This window comes from Rhipicephalus sanguineus, chromosome 3 (genome assembly GCF_013339695.2).
Source record: "Rhipicephalus sanguineus isolate Rsan-2018 chromosome 3, BIME_Rsan_1.4, whole genome shotgun sequence".
Classification (NCBI taxonomy): domain Eukaryota; kingdom Metazoa; phylum Arthropoda; class Arachnida; order Ixodida; family Ixodidae; genus Rhipicephalus; species Rhipicephalus sanguineus.
This window is the reverse complement of record NC_051178.1, coordinates 205,909,187-205,935,792: the sequence shown is the minus strand read 5'-3', so window position 1 is coordinate 205,935,792 and position 26,606 is coordinate 205,909,187. Positions and strand designations below refer to the sequence as shown.

Below are 26,606 nucleotides of genomic sequence, written 5' to 3'. Positions count from 1 at the left end.
AAGAAAACCGCGGGACGAAATTCCGGAGTCCGGTCGGCTTCCTTGGCACGCTTTCTCTATCTCATCTCGCCCCGATACATCCTGGGACGCGCGGAGCGCGAAAAAAAATGACCCAAGTGAAAAATAACCGCAAGCGCCACCGGCGGTGGCGAACTGCTCTCCGCGCCCGACTGACGTGGAGAGACGAAGCAAGAAAGAACGAACCAATGCTATGCGGGCCTGTTGGAAAGAAAAAAAAATAATTAAAAGTAAAGTTCAAGAAGCTCGCTTATGCCATAGCTCGGTGTAGGCTCCATAGTGCTGGTGGAATGAGAGAGAGGGGGTTGGAGGATGGGGGAAGGGCGGCACTTGAAGGGGATGAATTTGAAGAGGATGGAGGGAGGCAACTTGAAGCAGGGAGGGGGGTCCGGGCATCGCAGAACAAGACTGAACAAACCTGAAAGGACACGAGGGTATTAAAGGTCAAGCTCCGAACATTCTTCTCTTGGCTGTCCAGCACCCGCTCCTTCGCTGCGTTGTTCAAGCGCACGCGAACGAGTCTGTGTATGTGCGTGTTTCCTTGCTGCCCGTGGCTTGGCTGGCAGCTAGCACCCAGAAGTCGTGCCCCATCGGCGCCGCGAAATCCGTGATCCGTTAGCTGGGATGCGCCTTGTTGCTTAAGGGACCACGAACACGAGGCGTGAGGTTCCCTCTCGACGCGCCGCGCCCCTGCAGTATTAACGCGCAGTTGTTGAACGAAAAACTTATTCTGGCTTGTGAGATGAAGCATCAGTTCACGTGGGGCGCACTAAGGTGCTTATTTGGGCCGCTTGCTACACGTCCATACGCTTAGTCCGTCTCTGTCCTGTTGTTCGCGCTGTGTCTCGTTTTCTGTGGTCATGTGGGGTGCTAGAAGCTCGGTCGTATGAACTTTGAAACGCATTCGTAGAATACTTTGCATTATAATTACGACCATTAGAGAGAGAGAGAGAGATAATGAAACGAGAGAAAGGCAGGGAGGTTAACCAGAATTGTAGCATCTGGTTTGCTGCCCTACACTAAGAGGAGAGAAAAAGGGAAAGAAAGATGGAAAGCTTTCTTTTGTTTATATTTATTTTATCGCGCGCCTGCTCTTACGACCATTAGATTGCAACTGAGGATACGGCCAGAAAGTAAGTCATTCGCAGCACGCTTATGGACAGTGAAGGCCAAAATCTTTATGATAATGCTAGATTTAGTCAGCACAGGTGTGTTCAACGGAGCCGCGTATAAAAAGAAACAGTACGCTGCATAGCTTCAGGTATTTTGGTGAGTACTTTCACTAAATGCTTTATAAAAACGATACAATAAGTTACCCTCTGTGAGTGACGGCCAAACTTTGTCTCGCGACAAATTTTTGTCGTCATGACAAGATAATCTTCCAGCCAATATTCTGCATCGCAGTGATGCTCTCTCTTCTTCCATAAGCGCCCAAGGAAACTGCTCTATCTTGCCAGTGTAGGTCAGTCAAACTGGCTTCCGACGAATAGGCGCATTGTAACTGATTGCGAAGCGATTTGATAAAAAAAAATATTTATAGACGAGCAGAAATAGTGAAAGGGCACAACGCACTGCATGCCGAATGCTGAGAACTCGTGCACCAACGTCGAAACGTTGCATTGCGGCGTCGTTTGTAGGAGGTTGCTGGGAACCATAGCACACAACATTGTCTTTTTTCAAATATGTTGTACTTGTGTGCATTTGAAAAGCACCGTTCTGTGGTCGTAGCTGGCGTGCTCCCAACTTGGCATACATTTTTACGCCGTCACTTTCGGCTACTTCTTTGTGGAGCAGGAGGAAAAAGTTCTTAAAATTATATTGTGGGCCTTAACATTCCGAAACTGCAGGACACGATATTGAGGGACTCCGTATTGAAATGCCACAAAAATGCAGCACTATAGGCTGGAGAACTTGAGAAAGAAAGCTGACACTTCGCGGAGCAACTGCCATTTGTATTTGCTATCGTGCTATATCTTTAATACGTAGACAACTCTGCATCAACAAAAGAAAGAAAAAGAAATTGTGGCGCTAAAGTTAATCTATCCACAAAGCCGTTAATAGAAGACGGGTCGCATGGATTACTGCATTTCTTAGTCAGAAATTTGGCCAATGATAGCCTTGTCACGAATCACGTCAACTGAAAGAGAGAAAGAATATAAAGAAACGTTGAGCGAGATAAAACGTAAGCGTGGGGTCGTTAAACAAGTCAGTGCGTCTTGTGTTTTTGCCCAGCGGGTATCTTGTTCGCACTCCAGATTGATATATCATCTTCGAACTCGGAACTTCCGTGATACAGTCTGTGTAGCACGTCGGGTTCGCCTAGCACCTTCGTAGGCGCGACCATTTCCTGTTTTCCAGTAAGTGCATCGAAGGAGGCTGACCGGACTCGCGGTTAGCACACACTCTACTACGCTTGATTTATGAACCTCCGCGACAAGCATTCAGCTGACGCTTGCTCCGCGCTATCAGACAAGAATCTGTGCTGCTCCTTCACCGCATCAGGAAGCACCATTAGCAGGAAGCGAACCTGTGCGGATGTGAATATTAATTTCCTGAGATCGCTGCAGCTTGTGAAATTTTCACGTTGTCCCTTTGGAGGCAGCCAGTAAAAACTAATTCAAAGTGTATATCGTGCACTAAAGCATCACTTCGTGCACCTCGTCCAATGTTTCAATCCTGTTGTGTCAGTACCAGTTGCGCACGAATCCGTTGGCTTTGTCCGAGAAGAGGCGATCTAGTTTCTAATTTACGCCTCCCATTTAGTGAACTGTTGAGGTTACAGTATTCTGGGTGCGTCGTTTTCGCACCGTTATTTCAGAAGTAGTGCGGCGCCCACACGTCTTCACCATTTCCTGTTTTCCAGTAAGTGCATCGAAGGAGGCTGACCGGACTGCAAAGAGAGCCGCCGCGGTTAGCACACCCTCCTCTTTCGTTGGTGTCAGGCGCGGTTTCCTCTACTACGCTTGATCAAAGCGAACTTATGAACCTCCAAGCGACAAGCATTCAGCTGACGCTTGCTCCGCGCTATCAAACAAGAATCTGTGCTGCTCCTTCATTCTCCCGCATCTCTCGCTTCCTGTGCATTGGAGTGTTTTATTACGCGTCCTCAAATGGTCTCTTGATGGTCGTCTTCCGTTTGTATGTACTGCAAACGGAGATACGTGCGTGTTCACTTTCGCGGGGTACAACCAAAGGCAAAACCGTGGCCTCCGAGATAGCTACGGCAACCGCGGAGGACACGGGCGAAACAAACCTGAAGGGGGTCACGACCAACATTCTGCAATTTACTTGTATGACGCACGTGGTGTTAGCTAGTTAGAACCAGAACTCTGAGCCTTCAAAACGTACACACGTCTGCGATGCTGTGTTGTGACGACCAACTCGTCGCGGTGTGCGTATCATGCGTCTCCAGTCTGCCTCTAGCTGCTCACTTCGTGTTACACGACAAGCACCGCGGTCAGAGCCTCTGCTGAGCTTCATAGTCAAGGTTACCACGGTTTTGCATCAGGCCTACGCAAAACAACAGCAGAGCCACACATTCATGCCACCGGCTGTGGAGAACGCGGGTACTTCGCTTACCGAACACGCTCGCAACGGCCCGTATCCAGCGCTCTCGCCTTTCTTCTTCGTACGACAACTATGGAAATCGGTAAAACTGAACGTTGTTATTCAGTCTTTTACGTCCGTGGCAATTCACAACGCAACAGTGCGTCTTTTGCGGAGTTTCTTCGTAGCGTGCGGAGGGCTCTCGTCTGCTGCTGTTTTCGCCGTCGTTCAGGCGAATTATCCAGCAAGCACTTCACGGCGGTTCGGTGGCGCGTCCGACTAGCGGAGAGCAATTCACAGCTCTCGTTCTGAGTGCTAAATGCGCAAACACACGCGATATTAAGCTCAATCGTTGTTTCGCACTCGCTAGTTGCACCTGGTCCCATAGCAAACTATGCGAGAGAGTCGGTCTATGCACTACTCAATACTTCTCCGACAGGTGGCGCCACACATCTTGGAAGTATGGGTAAATGAGGGGGATAGATATATGGAGGTACAAGAGAAAGCATCGGTAGCAAAGGGAAAGAGGAATGCTGCAATTATGAAGCACAGAGCTTTATGGGGATACAATAGGTACGAGGTGCTTCGAGGGCTGTGGAAGGGTGTGATGGTTCCGGGGCTTACATTTGGGAACTCAGTGGTGTGCATGAAGTCAGAGGTGCAATCAGGAATGGATGTAAATCAAAGGACGGTGGGCCGCCTCGCCTTGGGAGCTCACGGGAAGACGACAAATGAGGCGGTGAAGGATGATATGGGATGGACAGGCTTTGAAGTGAGGGAAGCGCAGAGCAAAATGAGATTCGAAGAGAGGCTGAGGAAAATGAAGAAGAGTAGATGGGCAGAGAAGGTTTTCAGGTATTTGTATAGAAAAAGCGTTGACACGCAGTGGAGAAAAAGAACTAGGAGGCTCACCAGTAAATATACGGCTGGCAGTGCGGGCGATATGGCAACAAGGAGCATTAAGCGGAAGGTCAGAGAGGCGGAGAAGACTTATTGGATGACAGCGATGGAAAAGAAGCCGGCTCTGAGTAACTACCGAAAAGGAAAAAACGAAATAAGGAGGGAAAGGTTTTATGATAATTCAAGGGGAAGCGCTTTACTGTTTGAAGCAAGGTCGGGCTGCCTGAGAACGCGTAGTTATAAAGCGAGATTCAGTAACGAAGAAGAACTATGTACATGCTGCGGGGGAACTAAGGAAACGATGGAACATGTACTGATTGAATGTGGCGATATTCACCCAGGTATACGTGTGGCACGAGTCTACATGAAGCCTTGGGTTTTAGGGACAACAATGGGTGAAACGCGCTATTACCGTTATTCGAACAGAAGATGAATGTGCGGATCGCTAACAAAAGCTTCACAATTTGTATTTGCATATGACACTCCGTAAGGAAGTCTTTCTTGGTGATGGTGCAGCAGACGCCTTGGCCTCTGCAACAGACACGACTTCGATCAGCCTTCGCTATACATACTTAAGTGACAGCCACGCGAGGTATTCGCGGGGTGCTCAGACGCGCAGAATGCGAATGGAGCCAGTCACAACACAAACACCCATCCCCTCGAACGTTGTTTCTCTGTTTCTTCGATGCATCCCTTGCTGGCCGGCGTCATTCCAACAGGCTTGTGCCGAGGCTGTCCTGGCTGCTCTCACGGCTTGCGGTGCGTCATGAGGCGGCACTCGAGGGCCGCCATGTGGTTCCCATCGCGCCTGCTTTCTCGAAACAGTGCTGCCTCGTACTTGAAGCGCAGATTACGGAAGCAATCCGTCCATGCGTGGGCGCGCGGCTCTCTGTGTTTACCGCGCGCGCGTATAGCACGGGTTGTATACTGCCGTTGCACGCGGCCATTATCTTGCTCCGTTGCCCACTGTTGCAGGTCCCTTTTCGGTAACACCTGTCCGGCTTCGAAGCTTCCGGTAACCGCCTATCTTGCCTTCGTGGTCATGACTCAACTGTGCAGCTCTGTTCCTTCTTAAACATTTCACTGCGATTACATTCATCTATACTGTGCGCCTTGATCTCTCTTCGGCATTCGCGACTAAATAGATAGCAAAGTTAACGAACCAAAAACACGGGACAATACATAATGTCCGGTTACTTCTTGCAGTTTTTATTTTCCATGCGATTTTGCGTTTGGAAGAACTGGCTGTCGAAGGCAGCAAGTGCATCTGCTGACCCGCCCGTACACACTTGTGGGGGCGCATCATTCGGGATGCCTGCGTGAAGCTTGAAAGCACGCTTCGCGTTTCGGGTTTAGGCTAGGGCCTTCCGTGAAGTGTTCCATGCAACTTGTCCCTTCGCCTAAGTTGTCGAAAGCATTCCATATTGGCATAGCGAGATAAGCCTCGAAAAAAAAATTCAAAGCCCCTTTAAACTGATACTAAGGACAGAACAGCACATGAGGAAAGGAAACTTAAGTTCTCACGAGACACAAAATTATTTTCGCGTTCTCAGCCAATGGCGTCCCTCGTTTACCCTGAAGCTGCCTGCACCTCACCCGTTGTTATACTATATCCGGGATGAACCCATCTTTGACCAAGCGACGATTTCATGTGATGGCATCACAAATTTTCTCAATTTATGACGTCACGACGACGTCACAACATGCCGTCATCGATGGCGTCATGCGACATTTTGCCCACGTCTCGCGACGTATCGCTAGGTCTGGCCTAATCTCCCAAAGTGAGACTTCTCGACTCATGAGACACATCAGGCTTTCGCCTTAATAAAGGCGAGCGCACGCACCCGCGTTGCGAGGCCAGTGTAGGCGCAGCGTGGTGTATTCAAGTATCCGTCCCGCTTTCTCGCTCTATGCGTGCTGCTCTTCGAGGTTACAAAAGCACGCTTCTCGATCCTTCCCGTGATTTGTGACGAGACGAAAAGAAAACAAAAGTCGCGCCTAACGAGAGCGCGGCCTCGCTTCAGCATTTGTTTACGCTTTCTCGCCTCGTGCTTGAACATGGTGAGAAGTAAGACCATCTTTGTTCTCTCGTCGACGGAACGAGTCTTCGGTGAGATACGCGAAACAGTTCGCGCCTCTTGTGAAGCGCGGAATGCACCCAGCGGGGCTTTCGAGGCCGTTGCGACCACACCATGCGCCGCGCCCGGAAATATGCATTCTCGGTATCGACCAATGGAACAAATTTCAAGAACGGAAGAGTTTGAACAATATGTTTTAAACCGAAAGCCTTAGATGTCTCATCAAAAGGAAAAGTGACCGTCGGCGGCGTCAGCGTTCCGCGGCGTCGGCGTCTACACGAGTGATCGAAGAATATCATCACGCGATTACGTCACCGTATGGCGTCACCATGACGTCGCAGATCGCATAACATGACGTCACGTGATGACGTCATCACGTAACATGGCCGTTTGGTCAAAGGGGGGCCGATCACGGAGACAGTGCAAAACTAGGTGAGGTGCAGTAAGCTTTCGGACGGTGGCGGGGGAGGATCAGTGTATATAGAGTTAGTGTATATGCTACCTTTAGGTAGCAGAGTTGCGCATCTGTTTTCCAACGCCGCTAGCAATCATGCATTGCGGAGAAGCTGCCGCTCGGGCCAATTTTTGTATTTCTCGACGCCGCCGCTGCAGCTCACTCAATTAACACTAGTTATCGACAGCCAATGTTTATTGCCGGCCTTCGACACGCCAGACATGTTTATCGGCGACGCGGTAGGCATGTCGCCTGCAAAAATGGAGTGCGGCTTCACCGCATAGCTGTGGTTGCTAGCCGGACCTATGCGTTACTCTGCTACCTAAAGGTAGCATATACAGTGACTATAAGTGTATACATCTAATGATAAGAAAAACAAGACGGCTTTCGCCTTAAATTCGCCTTAGGCGAATGCACCAGGGATCTTGTGGGTTTTTTTTTTTTCTTCGCACATATCGTAGAACCTATGTATTGTGAATGGCGTTTGAGGTTGCGGGCTCCAACTTTTTCTCCGCAATAATTACACCAGAAAACCCACTGCAAAACCACATTCCAAGATTATTTCACGATGAAATCGGTAGGATAATTACAAACTGGACACAAAGCCAGATAAAGTACGTGTAAATAGTCACTTAGCTTCGCTAATATACAGATATTCGGTGTTTCTATTGTTTCTGCGCATCTTGGCAAATGAGTTCTGCGGAAATCCACGAAGCGGCGGAAGCTTCAAGAAAGGGAAAAAATGAATGCGAATATCCTTTTCTATAGCTTCATGCTGTACACTCCGTCTCTCGGGTGGATGACAAATTATTTATTTTTCTCTGCTTCCTATAAGGATATTAAAAAAAAGGGGGGGGGGGTGACTGCGTTATGTGTCGCTGGTTAACGCTGTTAATTTTTCCTAAGAACTGTTACCTTTAATCCTGTCTTCGTAAACCTTTTCTTAACAAGCAGTTCGAGCCACCTATTTTTGATGTTTAGAATAGATCCTGTTTGGGTAACTAAATTGGTCAAGGAATTATGGTTGGAAGCAGTGCAGGGGACAATGACGAGGGAAGACGACGCACCCGGCGATAGCACGATGCCTTAATTGAGCGAGACGTATAAGCACTGTAGATAGGCAGTCGCTACTGGACCGTCGTTGTGTTCGTGTAGGTGATCAACTTTTTTTTCTTACTCCTGCACTTCCATTTATTTTCCCCTTTCGTCGCATAGTGTATACATTGACAACGTATCCATAATTCATGAAAATGTCAAGACGATAACGTAAGTACCTGTCTAAATCAGCGACTCACCATTTAAGCGTCTATTCTCTCTTCATTCAGCAAAAAATTGTTTCTTGCTTGTAAGTACTAATGTCACATATATATTGCTTTGGAAAACTATTGTTTGTCCCTAGCTAGATGTATTCTTGTACCATGAGCTTCAAGAATGCCCTGAAAATGCGCGCACACTGCGGACGGCGCATACTATTCGAGGTACGCTGCAAATATGGTTAGGACGTTAAGCAGCCTGTGTTGGGGGGCTATTTGGTAAGACATTATTTTGAGAACTTAAACTGCGCTTGGGACAAGACACCAGAGCAGAAGACAGGACGAACGCAGACTCAGTTAGGAGTCACTTAGGTTAGCAAGCGTTTTCTCGTTCTGCAATATTGTGACTACGGGCTTACCTATACAAGCGAACACGTCTGTCCTCTGTTGTCCCCGTTATTTGCACGCTAATCAAACCTAATTCGCGTGCCCGTGTAGACGTTACAAGCTTGGAAGCGGGAAACATTCTGGGGCACGAAAGCCCCCGGGCCGCATGCGTCCTGTATACCCCGCGTATGCGTCAAGCGGAAGAGAGCGTCATTTGGGCTGACTGCTGATTTGACTTCATATAGTAGACTGACAAGGAGGGAGATATATTTAGTCGTATAACTGCGCGTGAGGGGCCCCCTAAATGGATGAAGCGAGAGGCACGATTGATCGCACGTCAGACGGTAACCGGATGATGACTGAGCATTCTCAGTGGTGTGATGACCCGTTTTGCGACGCTGCCTATTAACGAGACTGCCTCGTTAGGAGGCGCTCGGTCGCCACCTGCTCACTGTTCCCGTGTATCCGCTCGTCATGCGTATCGCGTGGAGTGCCGTAGTTTCGAGCGACGCTGCAGTCCTCTGGCGGTATCTCTGGCTCAATTTAATGGCCAGGACAATTTTAGGGCTGTGCAACGGCCCGCTTTTTTACCTTGTTTACTTTGTCTTCTTTTTTAAATGGAGGAACTATGTGCATTAAGTAGCATTAGTTTCCGGCAACACATAGGACGACCGATCAACGTCGTTGCCGATGAGCAAGAATAATTGGACTAGTCACGTGATTTTTGGATTATGAATACGTGTACAAGAGTAGTCATTATTTGGTGTAGATGACTTTCGCCACACTTAATTTGTATTTTTCTTGTTTTAGAAAAATAATAATTTCTGGGTTTTCGTACGTGCCAAAACCACATCATATGAGGCACGCCATAGCGGAGGGCTCTGTAAATTTCCGCCACCTGAGGTCGTTCGACGTGCACTGACAGCGCACAGTATATAGGTGTTTTAGAAAAAGGAATGATAGGAAAAATGGAGGGCGGGTGGCTCAAGCAGCTCTTAATGCATTTAAATCGGGCAAGATTGTTAGCCATGTCGGACAAACCAGCACCCTTTAGTATGCAATGTGTTTTACCGTGCGTCGTTTAAGCAGCGTATGCAGGCGGATAGAGCATTGGTACTGCCAGTGCTAATCATTGGAAATGTTGTGCCTTGTATACGGCGACGGGGCGCGTGCGGTCGTGCGAGACGTGCCTAAAGGACCCCGACGATTAGTGTCCTTCATGACTGCCGCTGAAGGACGCAAACATCCGAATAAGAAAACGAATGCGCGCGTGGCGTCACGATTTCAGCCGACCCCGTAGATAATGAACTGCGTGTCTAACCACCAAAGGAGACCCTCGCACACCTTTCAATGCAAGTTTCATTGATAAAGCAACAGCTGCTGAAGAACGTTATGAATTATCACGTTCTTTAAAAGATCGGTATGGTCTGTAAATACTATATAAGCAACTCAACACAGCTTTTGTCTTGTCGCAGTCGTAGGTCGGTTGTCAGGAGCCTTGCGCCACTTAACCGATGCAGTAGACATCACACTAGCATTTTTTTGCTACCCGTCTTGTATCGTTCATCATTAATGCGGACGATTCATCACTTAAATCGTGAAAAAAAAAAAAGCGCGTCTCGCATGCTTCAGGACATTTGCCAGGTCGTTCCTTCATTCCACGAGTTACACTGCTTAATCTTCCCTTAGAAGAACAGACTTCCCGTCTTAACCTTCCCGTTTATAATCTTGACTTATCAAATCAAAAGGGACTGAAAGAAGAGGAGGATGAGAAAAGTCCGTGCTTCGTGCTAAAACACGCATACAACGAAGCGTTTGGCGTTCGGTAGGCCACAAGTGTTCATGCAGGATGGTGAATCAGCACAGACTACATAGGAAAACATGCTGACGAACTCATCGGCCAAAGGACAATTTTCCTGCGCCCGCAGAATGTCGCAGAGAAGCCGTAGAAAAAGTGCTAAAACAGGCTTCCGAGTATCCGTAGTTTAACCGCCGCACTGGTCAAGTAGTAGAGCTTCCTCATCCGGCGTGGAAGGTACTGTGTTCGATTTCCTGTACCGCCGGGCACACACCCATTTTTCAAATGGTGAAAGAGGTGTCCTGACGTGGCTCCGTTGTACGGGTACGAGGTGAGACGGTGGCGTCCTTCTTTTACTCCTCCCCTCCCCCCACCATGACGTTGCACCATGCTCCCTCATGGGCTGTAAAAATTTACGTCTTTCCTAACCTCGAACTACTGTCAGCATCCCTAATTTAAAATCTAGCCAGAGTTCGAAAGCAAAAGTAGTTGGAACAAACGTAGGGTACGTCATGCAGGCATTAACGGGCGCTGCTTCGCGAGAGAGGAGAGCCCCGTCTCTTCAAGTTCAAGTGTATGTAATGATTAAGATGTGCAAGAGAGGAGAGGTAACAATAGCTTCCATGAAGTTGTTCATATCCGGCACCACTCGTATCTGCCGAAGAACTGAACAGTTTCAGCGGCATTCTCGTGTGTTTTATAGAGTATATGTCCGATGAATCCACACGTCTTCGCTTCAGCGAGAACGGTGGCGTGTACGCAGCTTTTCGTGCGCGTACAGGAGGACCTCGGGTCTGGCTGGCCCGTCTCTCAACCGCTGGCTGACAGGGTCAGGGATGATGAGGCATCGGAGAGTGGCGGCCAAACGGGGTCGATGGAACGCGCTCAATTAGGATGGACGACAAGAAGAGGAGGGGAGCAGATCGCTCAACCTCGCAGCCACTCCGCTCTGCATGGCTTGCATAAAGAAAGGCCCCCGCCGCCACAGGAAATGCGGGGCCCCCTCCCTCGTTCCCGGCTTCAGTAGGCGGTGGGAACAGCGGCCGCTCGTCGACGCTCACAGTCCCGCTGGCTCGATTGTCGCATAAAGGCGGCAACTCCCTTGCTCAGCCTGTAATTATATTCTGCGGAGCCGCTACTGTTTCTCATGCGGGCGCCGTGTAATAATAAAGCCCGTGCGCATTCTGTGTAAATGACTCGACAACTACACAATATATGGATGACTTTTTATCGATTTGATTACTAATTTACCTTTTCATGCGTTACTTGTGCTGATCGATTCTGTGTTCCGAAATAAGTACTTAGTTGAGCCATGTAGACACTAAGAGAGAGAGAGATAAATGTTTTAATGAAAAGCTGGAGATGTTTGCCTGGCTATTCGCCTGACATGCTAGTCCAGGTGCTCCAGGATGATGATTATGATATATACACTACAGCTTTTCCAATATCATATTTGTGTAAGCCTGATGAGCTGTTGCTGTTAATACTTCCGCACAGTTTTATTTATGTGTGAAATAAGGTGTGAAACGAAAATCCGTCTAATCATCAAATTGCATTACCATGAAATTCGAAAGAAGTCTTACAGCAGTAAACCACGTTTTATAAGCGTACTTAGAGAGTAAGTATAGAAGAAAGGCTAGTTTCGTTCTTTTTGCAATTAAGCACAAATAAAAAGTCAGTTAAACTCGTGGTGTCACTCATCACTATCGTCGCGCTTTTCTGAAGGATGCACGTTTGGGTAGAGCACCGTGATGCGAAGATAGTGTTACAACAGGAATAAAAGTCAATGGACCTCAATATGCGACCGTTGATTAGACGAATTTTCGAGGATCAGGCCATGCGTACAACGCAGGCGGGCGAGTAGGTCTATCGATCTTGAAGTGCCCCGATAAACCACCGCCCAAGTGAGATGTCGGGTCGACCCAAGTATACGCCGACAGCGACCTTCATCTGGAGTGGCATTTGGCAGCTTGACTTGAAACAAAAATAAAAGGTCGAAGGGCCTTGACAGAGAAATATTTTGTACCCAAAGAAAAATCTACCTAAAATAAAAATAAACGCTATCGCTGCACGCGCACATATCTAGCCGCCGTGTCCGCGCCATAAAAGCCCTCCGATTGCAAGGAATTAGCTTTCGTAAGAGGACAGAAGAAGATATCCAGTAAGGGAGGTCGTTGTGCCCATCACGCGGTGGCTGGTGAAATCTGTGGCGAGGCGTCCTCCTGGCCGTCCTGAGCAGTCGGAAGATCTGCGGCAGACAAGCTTGACGGAGACTCAGTTGCGCGTGCCTTGCGTTCGCAATGCATTCGGTACAGCGTGCAGTACGAAGCCGGCAACTTACGGAACAACCTGTTGGAACTTCGGGACCCTTGACTTGCCGAATTCTGAGCGCGCGTGCATTGTAAGCAAATCGCAGCGTCTGTGTTGCCCCCTCCTCGCTGCTTCTGACGCCGTGTAAATGACAGATAAATGGCCCTATAATGTCGGCCTCGCGGTGACTGTCAGTGCTTGCCCTTATTTTATTCTACTTTAAGTCGCGTTTACGAAAACTGAGCCAGTGAATTGTAGCAAATAAAAGTCGCACTGTCCTTTGTGCAATTGCCTAAGACGACTGGAAGGCGAAAGCCATCTGCTTCTGTTTCTACTCCGCCGATTGTATTGATCCCGCCCTTAAGATTTCCGATCGCAACGTGGTTTTGCACTGCCTCCGGGATCGGAGGAATTGGAAGCTTTCTGCACCTCACGTGGTTTTGCCGTGCCTCCGTCTTCGGACCGCCTTTGACCAAGCGATGATTTCGTGTGAAGACGTCACATATTTCGGCGTCACATATGGTGACGTCACATATTTCCGCGACCTGTGACGTCATGATGAAGTCGCAGGATGACGTCATCGCATGATGATGATTTTTTGCATCACTCGTGTTGACGCCGCCGGGGCCGACGCCGACGATCACTCTTCGCGTTTTCGCCCGCTTTACTCCAAGGCTTTCGCCTTAAGAATGTGCACGCGGTTCTCTAGTTGGTTGGTCGGTTGAAAAACTTTGACCTGGCATAATGATGCATAAACCTGTTAAGCGATTTTTGGCAGCTTCTCGTTGATTATCTTCAATCAGCGCAATGAAGCAATGTATTCAGTGTTTTATCTATTGACAGCGACAGAATGGGATGCTTGCCTACTTTATGAGGAGCTCGCGCTTTCAATCCTTTGTACCTTATTTGAGCATTAACGATGAACGTTTTTAATTCACCGATTGGGGCCCTTTATCAAATTGAACATAACAATGACCTCAGTTCATACATACACTCAAAAAAGAAAAAAAAAAGTGTGTAAGTGACATTTTAGTTTATCGCCCAGGCTTAAGGAGTCAACGCCTAAACGAATTTCTTCGCGAATTTCGCTCTATTGTCTTTGTAGGTGAGAAAGAGCTCAATCAAGGAAAAAATAAAACAGTCTTGCTCAGAGGTTTGCATAGCTGTAGCTTGTTACCACTTATGGCGAAGAGAACAAGTTCGGGTTTTTACAAGAGAAACGACTGACTTTCAGAGACGTTTATCATGCGACGCCTGCCTTTTAAGCCACGTGACCATTAAAAGTGGACGGCGCCTAGCACGAAAAGTCCTTAATGTCAAGTACATTTACTTTAAAATATACTGGTAAGGCTCGACATTCAGACAACCGCCGCATAAGCCTTAACAGAAGAAACCTTAATTCAAGAAAAATGCGAAGAGAATTACCCATAATCAACTTGTAACTACACTGTTCAAGGATGGGCAGTGCAGTTGTAATTGTATCTATGTATTTATCTCTGTAATATAGATTTATGTGTTAAGAAAAAAAGTTAAACAGGTTCATTCGTTTCGTACCGTGAGCAAATGGACTAGACGAATAGTGAACTTAACTTGCGTTCGCTTTTCGTTTCAGAGTCGCAGTGAAAGCAGAGAACTCCGACATTCCAGGAGATCGGTGAGTTTTGCACGCGGACTCTGCTGGACGCGGGTGTTTCGTGAGAGAGAGAGAGAGGGGGGGGGGGGCGAGGAACAGGAGGGGCAGGAACGAGGTCAACCAGACGCGCGTCCGGTTTGCTACCCTGCACGGGGGGAAGGGGAATGGGGGATAAAAAGAAGGAAAAGTGAGAAAACAGTGGCGTTTCATCGGAGAGGACATATTGACACCCCAGCTTGTCACTGAGCTCTGCAGAAGTCGGTTGCTGAGCTTTAGGTAATGTATTCCTGCCATGGTGCTGGGGAGGAGACATCTCAGGTCTACGGAGATACGAGTGAACACGTAATGGTGATGTTTTACGAGTAAATGTAGATAGGCCTAGCATACGAAGCTGTCTGCGAGGGAAGCCGTTTCAACGGTTTCATTCAAAAACGGGTGCAGTTTCCCGCTGTAAAATCTGAGCATATGCTAATCTGCGAAACGTGATGGTTTAGAAGGAAGATGACATGGGCAAAGCAAAAGAAAGTCACAAAATTATTTGAGCGTTGATGGCAGTAGCCGACACTTATAGAGCAACCGGTATTCGGAGAAGGTACGTAGTAGTAGTTTCCGCTTGGCTACATCATTCGGCAATAATGGCGAACATGTTGCTCTTTATTAGCTCACACTTGAAATGCACAGAGGTATAAATAAACTCAAGCAGATATTCTTGGTTCGCTGTTACGTATGGAGGAAATAATAGAAATAAAGAAGGTAAAAAATCACAGCATATCCACGGAGTGAATGATGATGAGTGGGCGAAGCTGCGGAAGTTCATCGGTAAACCGTGAAGCTTCCGTGAATTCTGCCCAGTACGTCATCACCGACGTGAGATCGGGCGCGTTTATACTAAAGGTTCGATGAGTTATGACGACTTGCAGCTCACTTAAATTTTACATGTACGCTGTGAATTTTCATTGTTTAGAAAACCATTGCTTTAGAAAAATCTGTCGTCTTTCGTTAAGCAGCTGGCGTCTTTTCGTTTTGCTTTAGAAACATCTGGCGTTCTTTCGTTCTGCTTTTACAAAACATCTGGCGTCTTTCGTTGGTTTATTTCATCAATCAACGGCGTTTTGAACAAAATTTTTATTGTTTAATCGCGCACAGGAGAAATCTCACCAGGCACTACCTTGGAGGTAAACAATGGCTGCTAATGGGAATGAGAGACAGAAGAAGTCGGCTTTTAGCTAGCACTTACACTTCTACTTCTACTAACGTTTCCTACTGGAACATGCCAATGGCTGCTAATGGGGAATGAGAGACAGAAGAATTCGGCTTTTAGTTAACGCGCACGCTGCGAATTTTTTATTGTTCAACAACGCACAGGAAAAATCTCCCACCGGCACCACCTTGGAGGTCAAAGCGTAAGAATGGTTACGCACTACGACTACTACGACTACGAGGGACGAACGAGTGCCGCCTTAAGGAGCTTCGCCCCTAAAAATATAAAAGAGACACGTAGTAGGCTTCAACACTGCCTGAAAAAAAAAAAGCAGTCCTTGTTATCAACTCTTCTTTGACCTTTTCCGTAGCACAACTAGACCGATCGACTCCGCCACCTAAGTGGCCACTATATTGAAATACTAGATCGCCGTAATGAGAAGTCTTCGTTATCAAGAATGTTACTTCATTGGCGACAAACGTGGCATTTTCACAGTGAAGCGCCGGTTTGCAAATAAGAAAACTACCGCTTTCATTTTTATACGGCCTTATAAAAGTATTTATAAGAAACTACGAAGGACAAGACACAGACTGTTTGTTTAGATCGTAAATGCGAGAGAAGGCAGAACGGTTATGAAGACGAAATATGTGTGTTTAGCTATCGTTATATTGCTAGTTCAATTTTCTGCCGTTTCTTGGCATTTTATGTCTGTAACTTCTGAAAATATCTTGATTATTCTCTTATGTCAATTGCGTCATGTTTCAGGGACTTCATTGTTTTTGAAGCAAGTTTAGCGTTTTTTCTCTTAAAAGCGTCTGAAGTGCAAGAGTGTGATGGCTACATTTCCCTTTACTGTGTGTCCTCCCGCTGCGCGTGATAGAGATACGCGCCTTGATGCATTTCTCTAGAACGGTGATTGAGAGAATGCTGACGAAACTGGGATTTCTTGCAGTTCTGTCGTCTTCTATCGGAGGCCTCCAAACCGCAGTGGTGTTTAGCCATAAATAAATTTCTCGCAACTTTCTAGCTTTCTTTTCGACTGCTCCCAAGGATCAAACGATGCCGCCCGTATTGGTCTCTACGCTACCACTCGTCGGCGCCGTTAAAAGAAATCCTTAGAGGCCACCGACGCCCGCCGCTGTCATCCTTATTGTCAGCCTTAACATTCCGTTTGCGACGTCAGCTATTCTTCGCAGTGTGAAGCTATCGCCTTCGCCCATCTTGCCGTCTAAATCTTTCTGTTATCCTTCTTTTTCGTTATAGAAGAGTCCTGGATCCCGATCACTTGAACGAACGAGAAGCCCGAGGTAATTATTGCGTGCTTTGACTTGCCTTTGCAGTATTAAGAAGGTTCTCAGGCCTGAAATCTTGTCGTTTTTGATCCATGCAGAAGCCTCGAACGACAACTTAGTTTCGCCATGGACGTGACATACGTAACGGAGAAGATTATCGGTACGTCTTTGGACACCGCACATTCCTATGGGTGCTTCATCGTCGGACTAGAAAGTACTTCAGTAGTGCAGACTGGGTTATTTATTCGTATCTGGTTATTTGTTCGGTGAGCGGAATTAAGGGGGCGTTAATGAGAAGGGCTAAATCACTGTGAATCGGCATATTATTTTTCCAACACGCCCGTTTACATTTATTTTAAAGAACGCACAGCAATATTTATTATCGACGAAAAATGATAATAGTTACATTTTTCTAATCGGTTTTTGCACAAACGACGGCTATCACATCGCTGCGACATCGCGAATATCGTATTCCACTTTACATAGGCTCTCTTTGGTGGCAAGAAAAGTAAATCAGAATTATTTGCTTAATATTGAAATGCACTTTTTATTTGTAGCAAACTACTACAATTTCAGCTAACGATGTGAATACCTGTTACTTCAAGGAAAGGTGGTGCCGAAATTTTAATGTAATGGTGGCACCAGCTTTCGCTCTTGCGACACACCCCATTTCACGTAGACACACGCACCCGCGCACATTTCCCACTAATCGAAATCATGGTCTATTTACAAGCCGGATGCGTATTTTGGGAAGCTAGCTTATTTGTCGGATTTTTTTTTCATTTTAAACCTTATTGAAGAAAGCAAACTCCTTTGGTGACCTAGGTTACACAACATATATACTTGAAAAATTGAAAAAAAAAAAAAAAACACTTCTCCAGTGCAACTTGAATTTGTGGAACCCGTATAGGAAGCTATGTCGTGGATATATGGATTGGATGGTGCTAAGTGACATCACTTCGCTGTCCTTTTCCAGTTGTCACTTTCCCTGAAGGTGGGTTAGACACCACCTATCGCAGTAACCTGAAGGAGGTGACCCGAATGCTAAGGACGAAGCACGGGAACAAGTACACGGTAAGTAAGCACCTCTTTTAATCTATAGCGCCCCGGATTTGTCGTAGTTCTGGAACATGCGGCAAGTGTGTGCTTCATTAGCATTTAACACCTATGCACGAGTACAGCGTGGCAATCATAGGAGCGGCCATAATTGCTGTAGTTGTCACTTTACTTCTGTTAGACTCATCACTTGCTTTAGCTGGGAGGTTTGGTGAGGGGGGGGGGGGGTTGAAGATATTTCAGTGAGGCCTCATCAATGCCTGTAGTTCCTGCCTCTTCCCTAATGTTGTACGAGAAACAATAAACATCACTGTATCAAACTGTCGATCACTTTATCGCTGTTAGGTTTGTATTCCCTTTTATTCGCGTAAAAAATAGAGCTTCGCTCTGATTAACTTGCTTTGAAAGCTCATTCATATTTCTACATTTTTTATCTCCGTAGGTGTTTAATCTCTCCGAAAAACGACACGACCTCGCCAGGCTCAACAGCCAGGTAAGGGACAGGTGCATATTCTTCAAAGAAAGTTCAGAAACATTACTAGTCGTTTATAGTGATCGATATTAGTATGGCGCTGTTCAGCTGCTTCGATTCATTCTTTGTTATGGAGCGTGATAATCTGTTATTTTATGCGCATAATAATTCGTCGTGAAGAGAAAAACGGGAGATCAAGATGCAGCGCGCTTGAAAAGGAACTAACGTTTCTAAAGGCAATATGTTTTTTCTTTTTGCTTGTGTTATATATGATGCTGTTACTTTTCGCGATGTATTCATAAGTAAGCGCGAACGCCTCGCCATACCCTAATGCGGCTCTCTTGTTTCGTCTTGATTTAATGTAAACACGGGCTTCTGCACAAATTTGCTGTTATCACATGTGGTTAGGGTTAATACGATAAAACGCGCTGTCGTCATTTCATTTGTCTTTCGCGTGCATGCTTCAGCGGGCATACTTGAGACATATCTAACTAGCACAAAAGAAGCCGTCGGAAGAGACCAGGAAACACACAAGACGCAGCGGACAGTTTTATTTTACCGACAATCCTCGACAGTCCGTACACTTGCAGTGAATTTGAATATTAATTTAGCAGCATGCTTCAACTCGCAGATTGCGGAGTTTGGGTGGCCGGCTCATCTCTCACCGCCACTCGAGAGGCTATGCGCCATCTGCAAGAGCCTGGACTCATGGTTCCACGCCGATTCGCAGAACGTCGCGATCCTTCACTCTAAGGCGAGTACCATACCATACAGCGAAGAGCGTACAGCAAAGGTGAAGAGACGGGAAAACAACAACAACAACAACAACAGAAAAACATAATATATATAACACTGCGTTATTACACGCCTGCGTTATTGTCCCTACACTTCTGTAGACACAGGTAATCTATTTGTTGAAGTGCACAGAGCTTGGCATGAGTCAGCGTGTTCTAGCTAGCCTGCCGTGTCTGCGCCGAATGAGAGACTGATAGGTGATAGAAGCGTTGCGTGCGCTGCATTGTGTGGGATTTAAAGTTCCTTAAGTCCATTCAATTGTGTTGTCGAGTGCAGTCGGCGCTGCACATATTGAAGCATAGGCACACGTCTGCTACATTTCCTAATATGCTTCATTATTATGTTATGTTGTGTGTTATGTTACTGGTCTTCGTTTTTGTTTTATTTACGCTTATAAATGCTGTTCTTTCACTTTCCTTTTTCATTATCGCTCTTTTGCGCTCCTGAGGTCAATGAAAGCGACCCGCCTCGTCTGCGCTATTAACGAACGCAGCCGTGTAAAAAGGTCCAGTAATTTTATCTGAAGTTCCTTAGCTATGCCGAACCAGGGTTCTGATCTGCTGAACGGAAGAAAGTGAGACCTGAGCGTGAGCTGACGGTGGCGCTCGCACTGACCTCTTCGCAGGGTGACAAGGGCCGCGTCGGCGTCGTACTGGCTGCGTATCTGCACTACACCAGCATATGCGCCAGGTGAGGTGTCCTTGTAGACGTGGAATGTAAACATTGCTGTTACTGCATATTTCCGAGAGGCCATACGCGAGGCCGCATGTGTGACTGCCTTTGCCACTTTTATGCTTTCGTTATTTCAAATTAAAAGCAGCACATTTATGTCGACCTTTCCTTTTCCATTATCGCTCTCTTGTGCTTCTTAATTCGATTAAAACGACTCACCCTTTTACGTTGTTCATTCCAGCGACAATCAAGCACTCGACCGGTTAACAATGCGAAGGTACTACGAGGACAAGTTGTACTCTTCGATGCATCCTTCGCAGAGGAGGTAACGTTAATTTATTTTCTCTCTCTCTCTCATCTGAACTCCTTCGACATATGTCGTACCTTGTGTTTCGACAAGCAATATAGGATTAGTTATTCTCTTGGCGTTGTAATGTCAACTCCGTTTGGTTGTAAGCCTACTCTCTAAATTTTACAATTAGTTAACAGTTATCTTCACAAGCTGACCAGTGCGATACGATCAGTACGGTATAACAGCTTTACAAGGTGTGAGCTGCCCTTGTACACCCTTTACGCTCAAGGTGACCTCTTATCTTTCTTTTGTATTATAACCGTATACATTTGGTCAACTTTTTCTGCACAAGAATTATGAGTCCACGTGCACGACCGTCCTGTAATGCCAGAAAGAAGCGCCTGCTAAAAAAAAAAAACGGAAAAGAATACGTGGGTAGGTTTCTCTGGGAATACGAGTGAAGCTGCTTGCGGTAGCCGCTACCCTTTTCCAACTACTTAGCCACTTGCGCCAAGCAGCAAATCTGAGGCGTTTCGTCTACAACGGCGTGGACGCACTCGTCCCGTTTCAGGTACGTCCACTACTTCACGGAGCTTCTGTCCGGCAACATTAAGATGAACAACAACGCTCTGTACCTCCACCACCTTATCCTTCACGGGATTCCTAACTTCGACAACAGAGGAGGTGCGTGTTTTTTTTTTGTTTTTGTTTTTATGGGGGGGGGGGGGAATAGAAAAGAACCGTATATTAAATCGTGCAACAAGCCGGCGGTTTTTGTTTTTCTTTTCTATTTTTACTCTTCTGATCGATCATTTCCAGGTTGTCGGCCATTTTTCAAGATCTACCAAGGCATGCAGCCGGTGTATACGTCGGGCGTACAGTAAGTCGCCTTCGTTTTATGTCCTGTTTCAATTTGCAGCTTTTTATTTTTCTAAACCTATGTTCCCCGCTAAAGTTGTTTCTGGACTTGAAGTAAAGATACGGAACTCGCCAAAGCATGCCCACTTTCCTTCTTAGGTCAAGTCCCCTACGTAATTTCAGTCCCTCGCTGTGCAGACTGTTCGAAATTGCCTTGTAACCCTATAATCCTCGATAATCTTCGTCGCCTACGTACTAGGACCGTGCTTTAAAATGCCGACGGCCAGTACCGGTATTGAGGACAAGAAAATAAAAAACGCTCATTTTTTTGTTCTTCTATCAAAACGTATGCGAGCGCGAGAGCGCGCTTTATCGTATTTGTGTAACTGTACAATTACAATTTGCTATTGTGCTTTCATAGGAAAAAGCGCACTTATTATGGTTCATAAAACGCACTCATGTTCAGTTGGATCAAGATTGAAAAGTGCAAAATACGTTTGTCTGACGGCGTGAACAACAGTTAGCTGCTGATTAAACGCCAAATCGTCTTACTTCGTATTTATTTTCTTGCTATGAAGCAGAGATAAACAGAGATAGAAAGGGGCTTATATATAGGTATTGTATATCCGATTTCGTCATGGTAACTCATTTATAGCGAACTGAATGTGCTAGAAAGGGTGTCACTGATCCCGTTAATGGGGATCGGCGATCGCCGGGCGGATTCTAAGGGCTGGCGTCAAGGCCCTCCGAAAACGCACCACGAAAGCGCGGACAATTTAGAGTTGGTCCTTTGGCGCGCCAGCGAACGCCGGTTGTGGTCCAAAGACCGAGACAGAGCCGAGAGTCGATAACACAAACGAAAACGAAATATATTCTCGGTTAAGGCAATACAAATAACACAAACACGTGCACACTCGGCTGGTACCAGTTACAACTTCACAATATAACTCAGATGGTGTTTACACAACGGGAGCTAAACAAACAGATCACACGCAACCAATGCAATCACATGCATTAAACTATTCGATGACCGTTAAAGTCCTGAATAGATAGTGGCGTATCCAGTCCACAATACTTGGACGGTAACCGAATGCTTCTCTTCAAGGAAACACTCACGCCAGCTCCAGCGTTGATCGTCGTAGCTCAACCGTCGTCGTGACTTGTCACGGCTCACACGGCGTCGTCATCCAATTCTTCCAAATTGACGATCGGCCGACCGCACACCATCATAAACACGACTCCTTTGGCTAACGGAGCCACACGTCGCATAACTTCACCATCACCGGGCCGACTGACTCGCGCACTCCGGTCTCGACTTCGCTCTCACTTCACTGACTGACTGGCCCTCGTCGTTTGCACGCTTTTATTCCTTCTTCCCCGGTTTCTAGAAGCGTCGGGATGTTTCTTCTGCGTGCAGTACAGCTAAGCCTGGGGAAAGGGCGAGAGCTTTCTCGTATGTTCGAATCGTGACGGCATCGCTCGCGGACGCGTCACCCTCTCCTTCTAGAAAGATCCAGGCTTTGCCAGGCGTTCGATCGTGTTTACGGCGTCTGGTCGAGTGGGTGAGGAGGATGCGGCGCGCCGGCGTCTTTGATGCTTGTTTTTTTCGTCTTTCGCGCTTCTTGGGCGCGCGATTCGCGCCGTTCTGTCTCGTAGCAGTTTGAAAGCGGCCTCGCGCGCGCTTTATAACGCGATCGTTTGTGACACGGCCCCCCCACTTCAAGAATATTATCACATAATATTCAAACAACACAAACGAGCGCGCACATACACATCCAAAAATGTCCCACATACAGAGTCCATAACTCAGTCCACACACAATGCGCGTCACATTCATAATAGAACTCTCAATACAATTCACAGGGCATTTCAATGTCGAAATATAAACACAAGTACATAAGTACAAAACGCCATCATACATTTCATATAAATAGTGCGAACGCACAAAACAAAGCTCTTCACTTAAACGATTATACAATTATATCAATAACATTGTACACATAAGGTTGCGCAAACGACACTTGGGCTCACTAGCCAAACACTTGGCACGTGTAATAATAATGGAACATACTCAAAACACTTTAAACAAATTCAATCCCAACAACCTGTACTGTTTAAATCGTGCCGCGCTTGCGCCCCTTCTTTCGGTGCTCGCTCGCTCTCTTTCGGTTTCTCTTGTTTTTCTTGCGAGCCGTTCCATTTGACGGTGCCGGAGGGGGCGTCTCTGCTGCCGTCGACACATTCGACCCGGCAAGGCGTGGTCACGTTCGTTAGAACGTTCGCGGTGCTTCGCCGACTTCTGCGCGTCGTGGTGTTTTGATTGGAGGACCACCTTCGTCATCTTTTGAGCCGCAGATGATGGTGGTCGCTCAGTTGCAATGTCACCTGCTCGGCGCGTCTTCACTGGCGGTACAGCGACCGTTGGTGTTCCATCGTTGCCATTCTCTGACGCCTCGGCATGAATTGGAGCTCGGGTGACATCCTTCCTGAGGTTCTCTTCCGCAATTTCTTTTTGTCGCGGTTCCCGAACTGACGAGGGCTCCATCTTCGGGGCTTCTCCCAAACGTTCAGGATCGTATGGCCCTCGAGCTCCGTCGATGTTTCCCACGATTAGGTCAAACAGGGGGTTATCCATGCACAGGGCAGTAATTCTCCCGCTGAAGTAAGGGGTCTCAACCTCAATCTTGGCTTCGGGAAGCATTCGAATGGAACTATCAAGCAAGCGAACCGGTTGGGTATTGCCTGTGAATTCGCTCTCTCGGACCAATTTCTTTCGTACGATCACCGTAGTGCATCCACTATCTCTTAATACCGTGACTTCCTTTCCACCAACTTTCCCCTTAACTGTCGGCATTTCTTTCTGTGTGTCTGTTGTCACCGCAGCACCAATGAAATCCATCTTCTTCCCGCTTTTCAGCTCGGCCGATTCATCATTGGTCGCTTTTGCTTCCTCGTTTGGCGGGGCATACGCACAGGCTGCTTGGTGGGCTTTACTCGCATCGATTCGACATGCGTCTGCTTTGTGCCCAGTCTGACCACATTTAAAACACTTCATCACACTGGGGCGTGAGAAGTTAGTCCGACAACTGTTAGCGCGATGGCCCACCCGGTTACATAGAAAGCATCGCGGAACACTCTCCGGTGCACGCTTCTTTTCGTCAGGTTCCGATTTCTTCGACTCCTCGTGAACGTCCCTTTTTACTTTGGCCAGATTCGTGCCACCTTGCGCTTCCAAGAATTGATCGGCCAACTCAAGCATGTCGTCAAGCGATTTAGCTTTCCTCTCTTTCAGATACAGCGACAGGCTCGGGTGGCAACTGGTGAGAAATTGCTCTCTGATTAGAAGCTCTCTAAGCTCACCGTACTCCTGCGCCGTCTCTGAAAGTTCGATCCACCTGTCAAAATAATGGCTGAGCCGCGCGGCATACTGCGTTGCCGTCTCGCCATCAGCTGGCTTCCCGTACGGAACCGATCTCGGAAGCCTTCCACGGTGAATCTAAATCGCTTCAGCAAAGCAGCTTTTACTTTCGTGTAATTAGCTGCATCGGTAGGTGTCAGCCTACCGTACACACTGAGCGCTTCGCCACTCAAACAAGTGCTCAAAGCTGTTGCCCATTGCTGTTCCGGCCAATTTTGGCTTCTAGCTATCGTCTCAAACCTGTGCAGGTATGCATCAAGGTCATCTTTCCTCTCGTCAAACGCCCACAAGCAGTTTGCTTGGGTTCAAACGGAAGCTATGATCTTCCCTTTCGCTGCTCTCCACTCTAGCTTGGACGGGAGTTTCTGCGCGCTGCTGTAAACGGAGCCGTTCCATTTCCAATTCGTGCTGCCGTTGCCTTTCTCTCTCAGCCATCTGCGCCTCTCTTTCTTCTCTCTCCCTCTCAGCTGCTAGCCTCTCTCTCTCCAGCTCCAGTTTCAATTGTTGTTCTCTTTCTTCCTTCGCCCTCTCAGCCGCCAACCTCTCTTTTCAAGTTCTGCTTCTCTCTCTTTGTTAGCCCTCTCAACCGCCTCCTTTTCCTTTTGGCTCACCCACTTTCGTAGTTCGGCCCCAGAAAGACCCATCTTCTCACCAAGGGCAACTAACTTCTCGAGATCCATGATGCCCGTCAAACAAAACCTAGCCGCGTGCACAATACCTCTGCCTAACTTCGAATACCAGTACACTCTCTGCACACAGGTTAGCGAGAACGCGGTGCAACACTCAAAAATCGTTCGCAAGCACTATCAACGTCTCAAGGCTCTTTCTCCCTACTTTGGACACACTTTTGCACCAAAAAGGTCCTGTCGCGGACGCCAGAATAATTGTCATCGCCGGGCGGATTCTAAGGGCTGGCGTCAAGGCCCTCCGAAAACGCACCACGAAAGCGCGGACAATTTAGAGTTGGTCCTTTGGCGCGCCAGCGAACGCCGGTTGTGGTCCAAAGACCGAGACAGAGCCGAGAGTCGATAACACAAACGAAAACGAAATATATTCTCGGTTAAGGCAATACAAATAACACAAACACGTGCACACTCGGCTGGTACCAGTTACAACTTCACAATATAACTCAGATGGTGTTTACACAACGGGAGCTAAACAAACAGATCACACGCAACCAATGCAATCACATGCATTAAACTATTCGATGACCGTTAAAGTCCTGAATAGATAGTGGCGTATCCAGTCCACAATACTTGGACGGTAACCGAATGCTTCTCTTCAAGGAAACACTCACGCCAGCTCCAGCGTTGATCGTCGTAGCTCAACCGTCGTCGTGACTTGTCACGGCTCACACGGCGTCGTCATCCAATTCTTCCAAATTGACGATCGGCCGACCGCACACCATCATAAACACGACTCCTTTGGCTAACGGAGCCACACGTCGCATAACTTCACCATCACCGGGCCGACTGACTCGCGCACTCCGGTCTCGACTTCGCTCTCACTTCACTGACTGACTGGCCCTCGTCGTTTGCACGCTTTTATTCCTTCTTCCCCGGTTTCTAGAAGCGTCGGGATGTTTCTTCTGCGTGCAGTACAGCTAAGCCTGGGGAAAGGGCGAGAGCTTTCTCGTATGTTCGAATCGTGACGGCATCGCTCGCGGACGCGTCACCCTCTCCTTCTAGAAAGATCCAGGCTTTGCCAGGCGTTCGATCGTGTTTACGGCGTCTGGTCGAGTGGGTGAGGAGGATGCGGCGCGCCGGCGTCTTTTGATGCTTGTTTTTTCGTCTTTCGCGCTTCTTGGGCGCGCGATTCGCGCCGTTCTGTCTCGTAGCAGTTTGAAAGCGGCCTCGCGCGCGCTTTATAACGCGATCGTTTGTGACAAAGGGAAATTTTTTTTTGTTGTCGTTGCATAATCCCACTGGCGGCTGCCCATCGTTTACCATTATTGCATGATGTGCGCATTCAACATCATGCTCAGAAGTCGATTGACTGTGTTTAAAGTCCCAAAGAAGCACAGCGGCTTTGACCGGACGCCGTAAGGAAGGGCGTCGGATTAATTTTGACCATCTGGGGTTCCTTAACGTGCTCCCGAATAGCGACACGCGAACGTGTCTTCATTGCGCCGCTACAATACTGTGGACCTATTCTGGCCGGAAATCGAACCCGG

General features: G+C 47.4%; 1 protein-coding gene across 1 annotated transcript in view; it reads left to right on the top strand.

Moving 5' to 3' along the window:
* Positions 1-26,606, top strand: part of LOC119388152 (tensin-1) — a 267,512-nt gene that overhangs the window by 202,776 nt on the left and 38,130 nt on the right. Inside the window, exons 6-15 of the mRNA XM_037655803.2 lie at positions 14,357-14,398; positions 16,842-16,885; positions 16,969-17,030; positions 17,847-17,944; positions 18,369-18,419; positions 19,030-19,152; positions 19,819-19,883; positions 20,107-20,190; positions 20,729-20,841; positions 20,977-21,037. Of these exons, the coding sequence (XP_037511731.1) occupies positions 14,357-14,398; positions 16,842-16,885; positions 16,969-17,030; positions 17,847-17,944; positions 18,369-18,419; positions 19,030-19,152; positions 19,819-19,883; positions 20,107-20,190; positions 20,729-20,841; positions 20,977-21,037 (743 nt within the window). The remainder of the gene's footprint in view (positions 1-14,356; positions 14,399-16,841; positions 16,886-16,968; positions 17,031-17,846; positions 17,945-18,368; positions 18,420-19,029; positions 19,153-19,818; positions 19,884-20,106; positions 20,191-20,728; positions 20,842-20,976; positions 21,038-26,606) is intronic.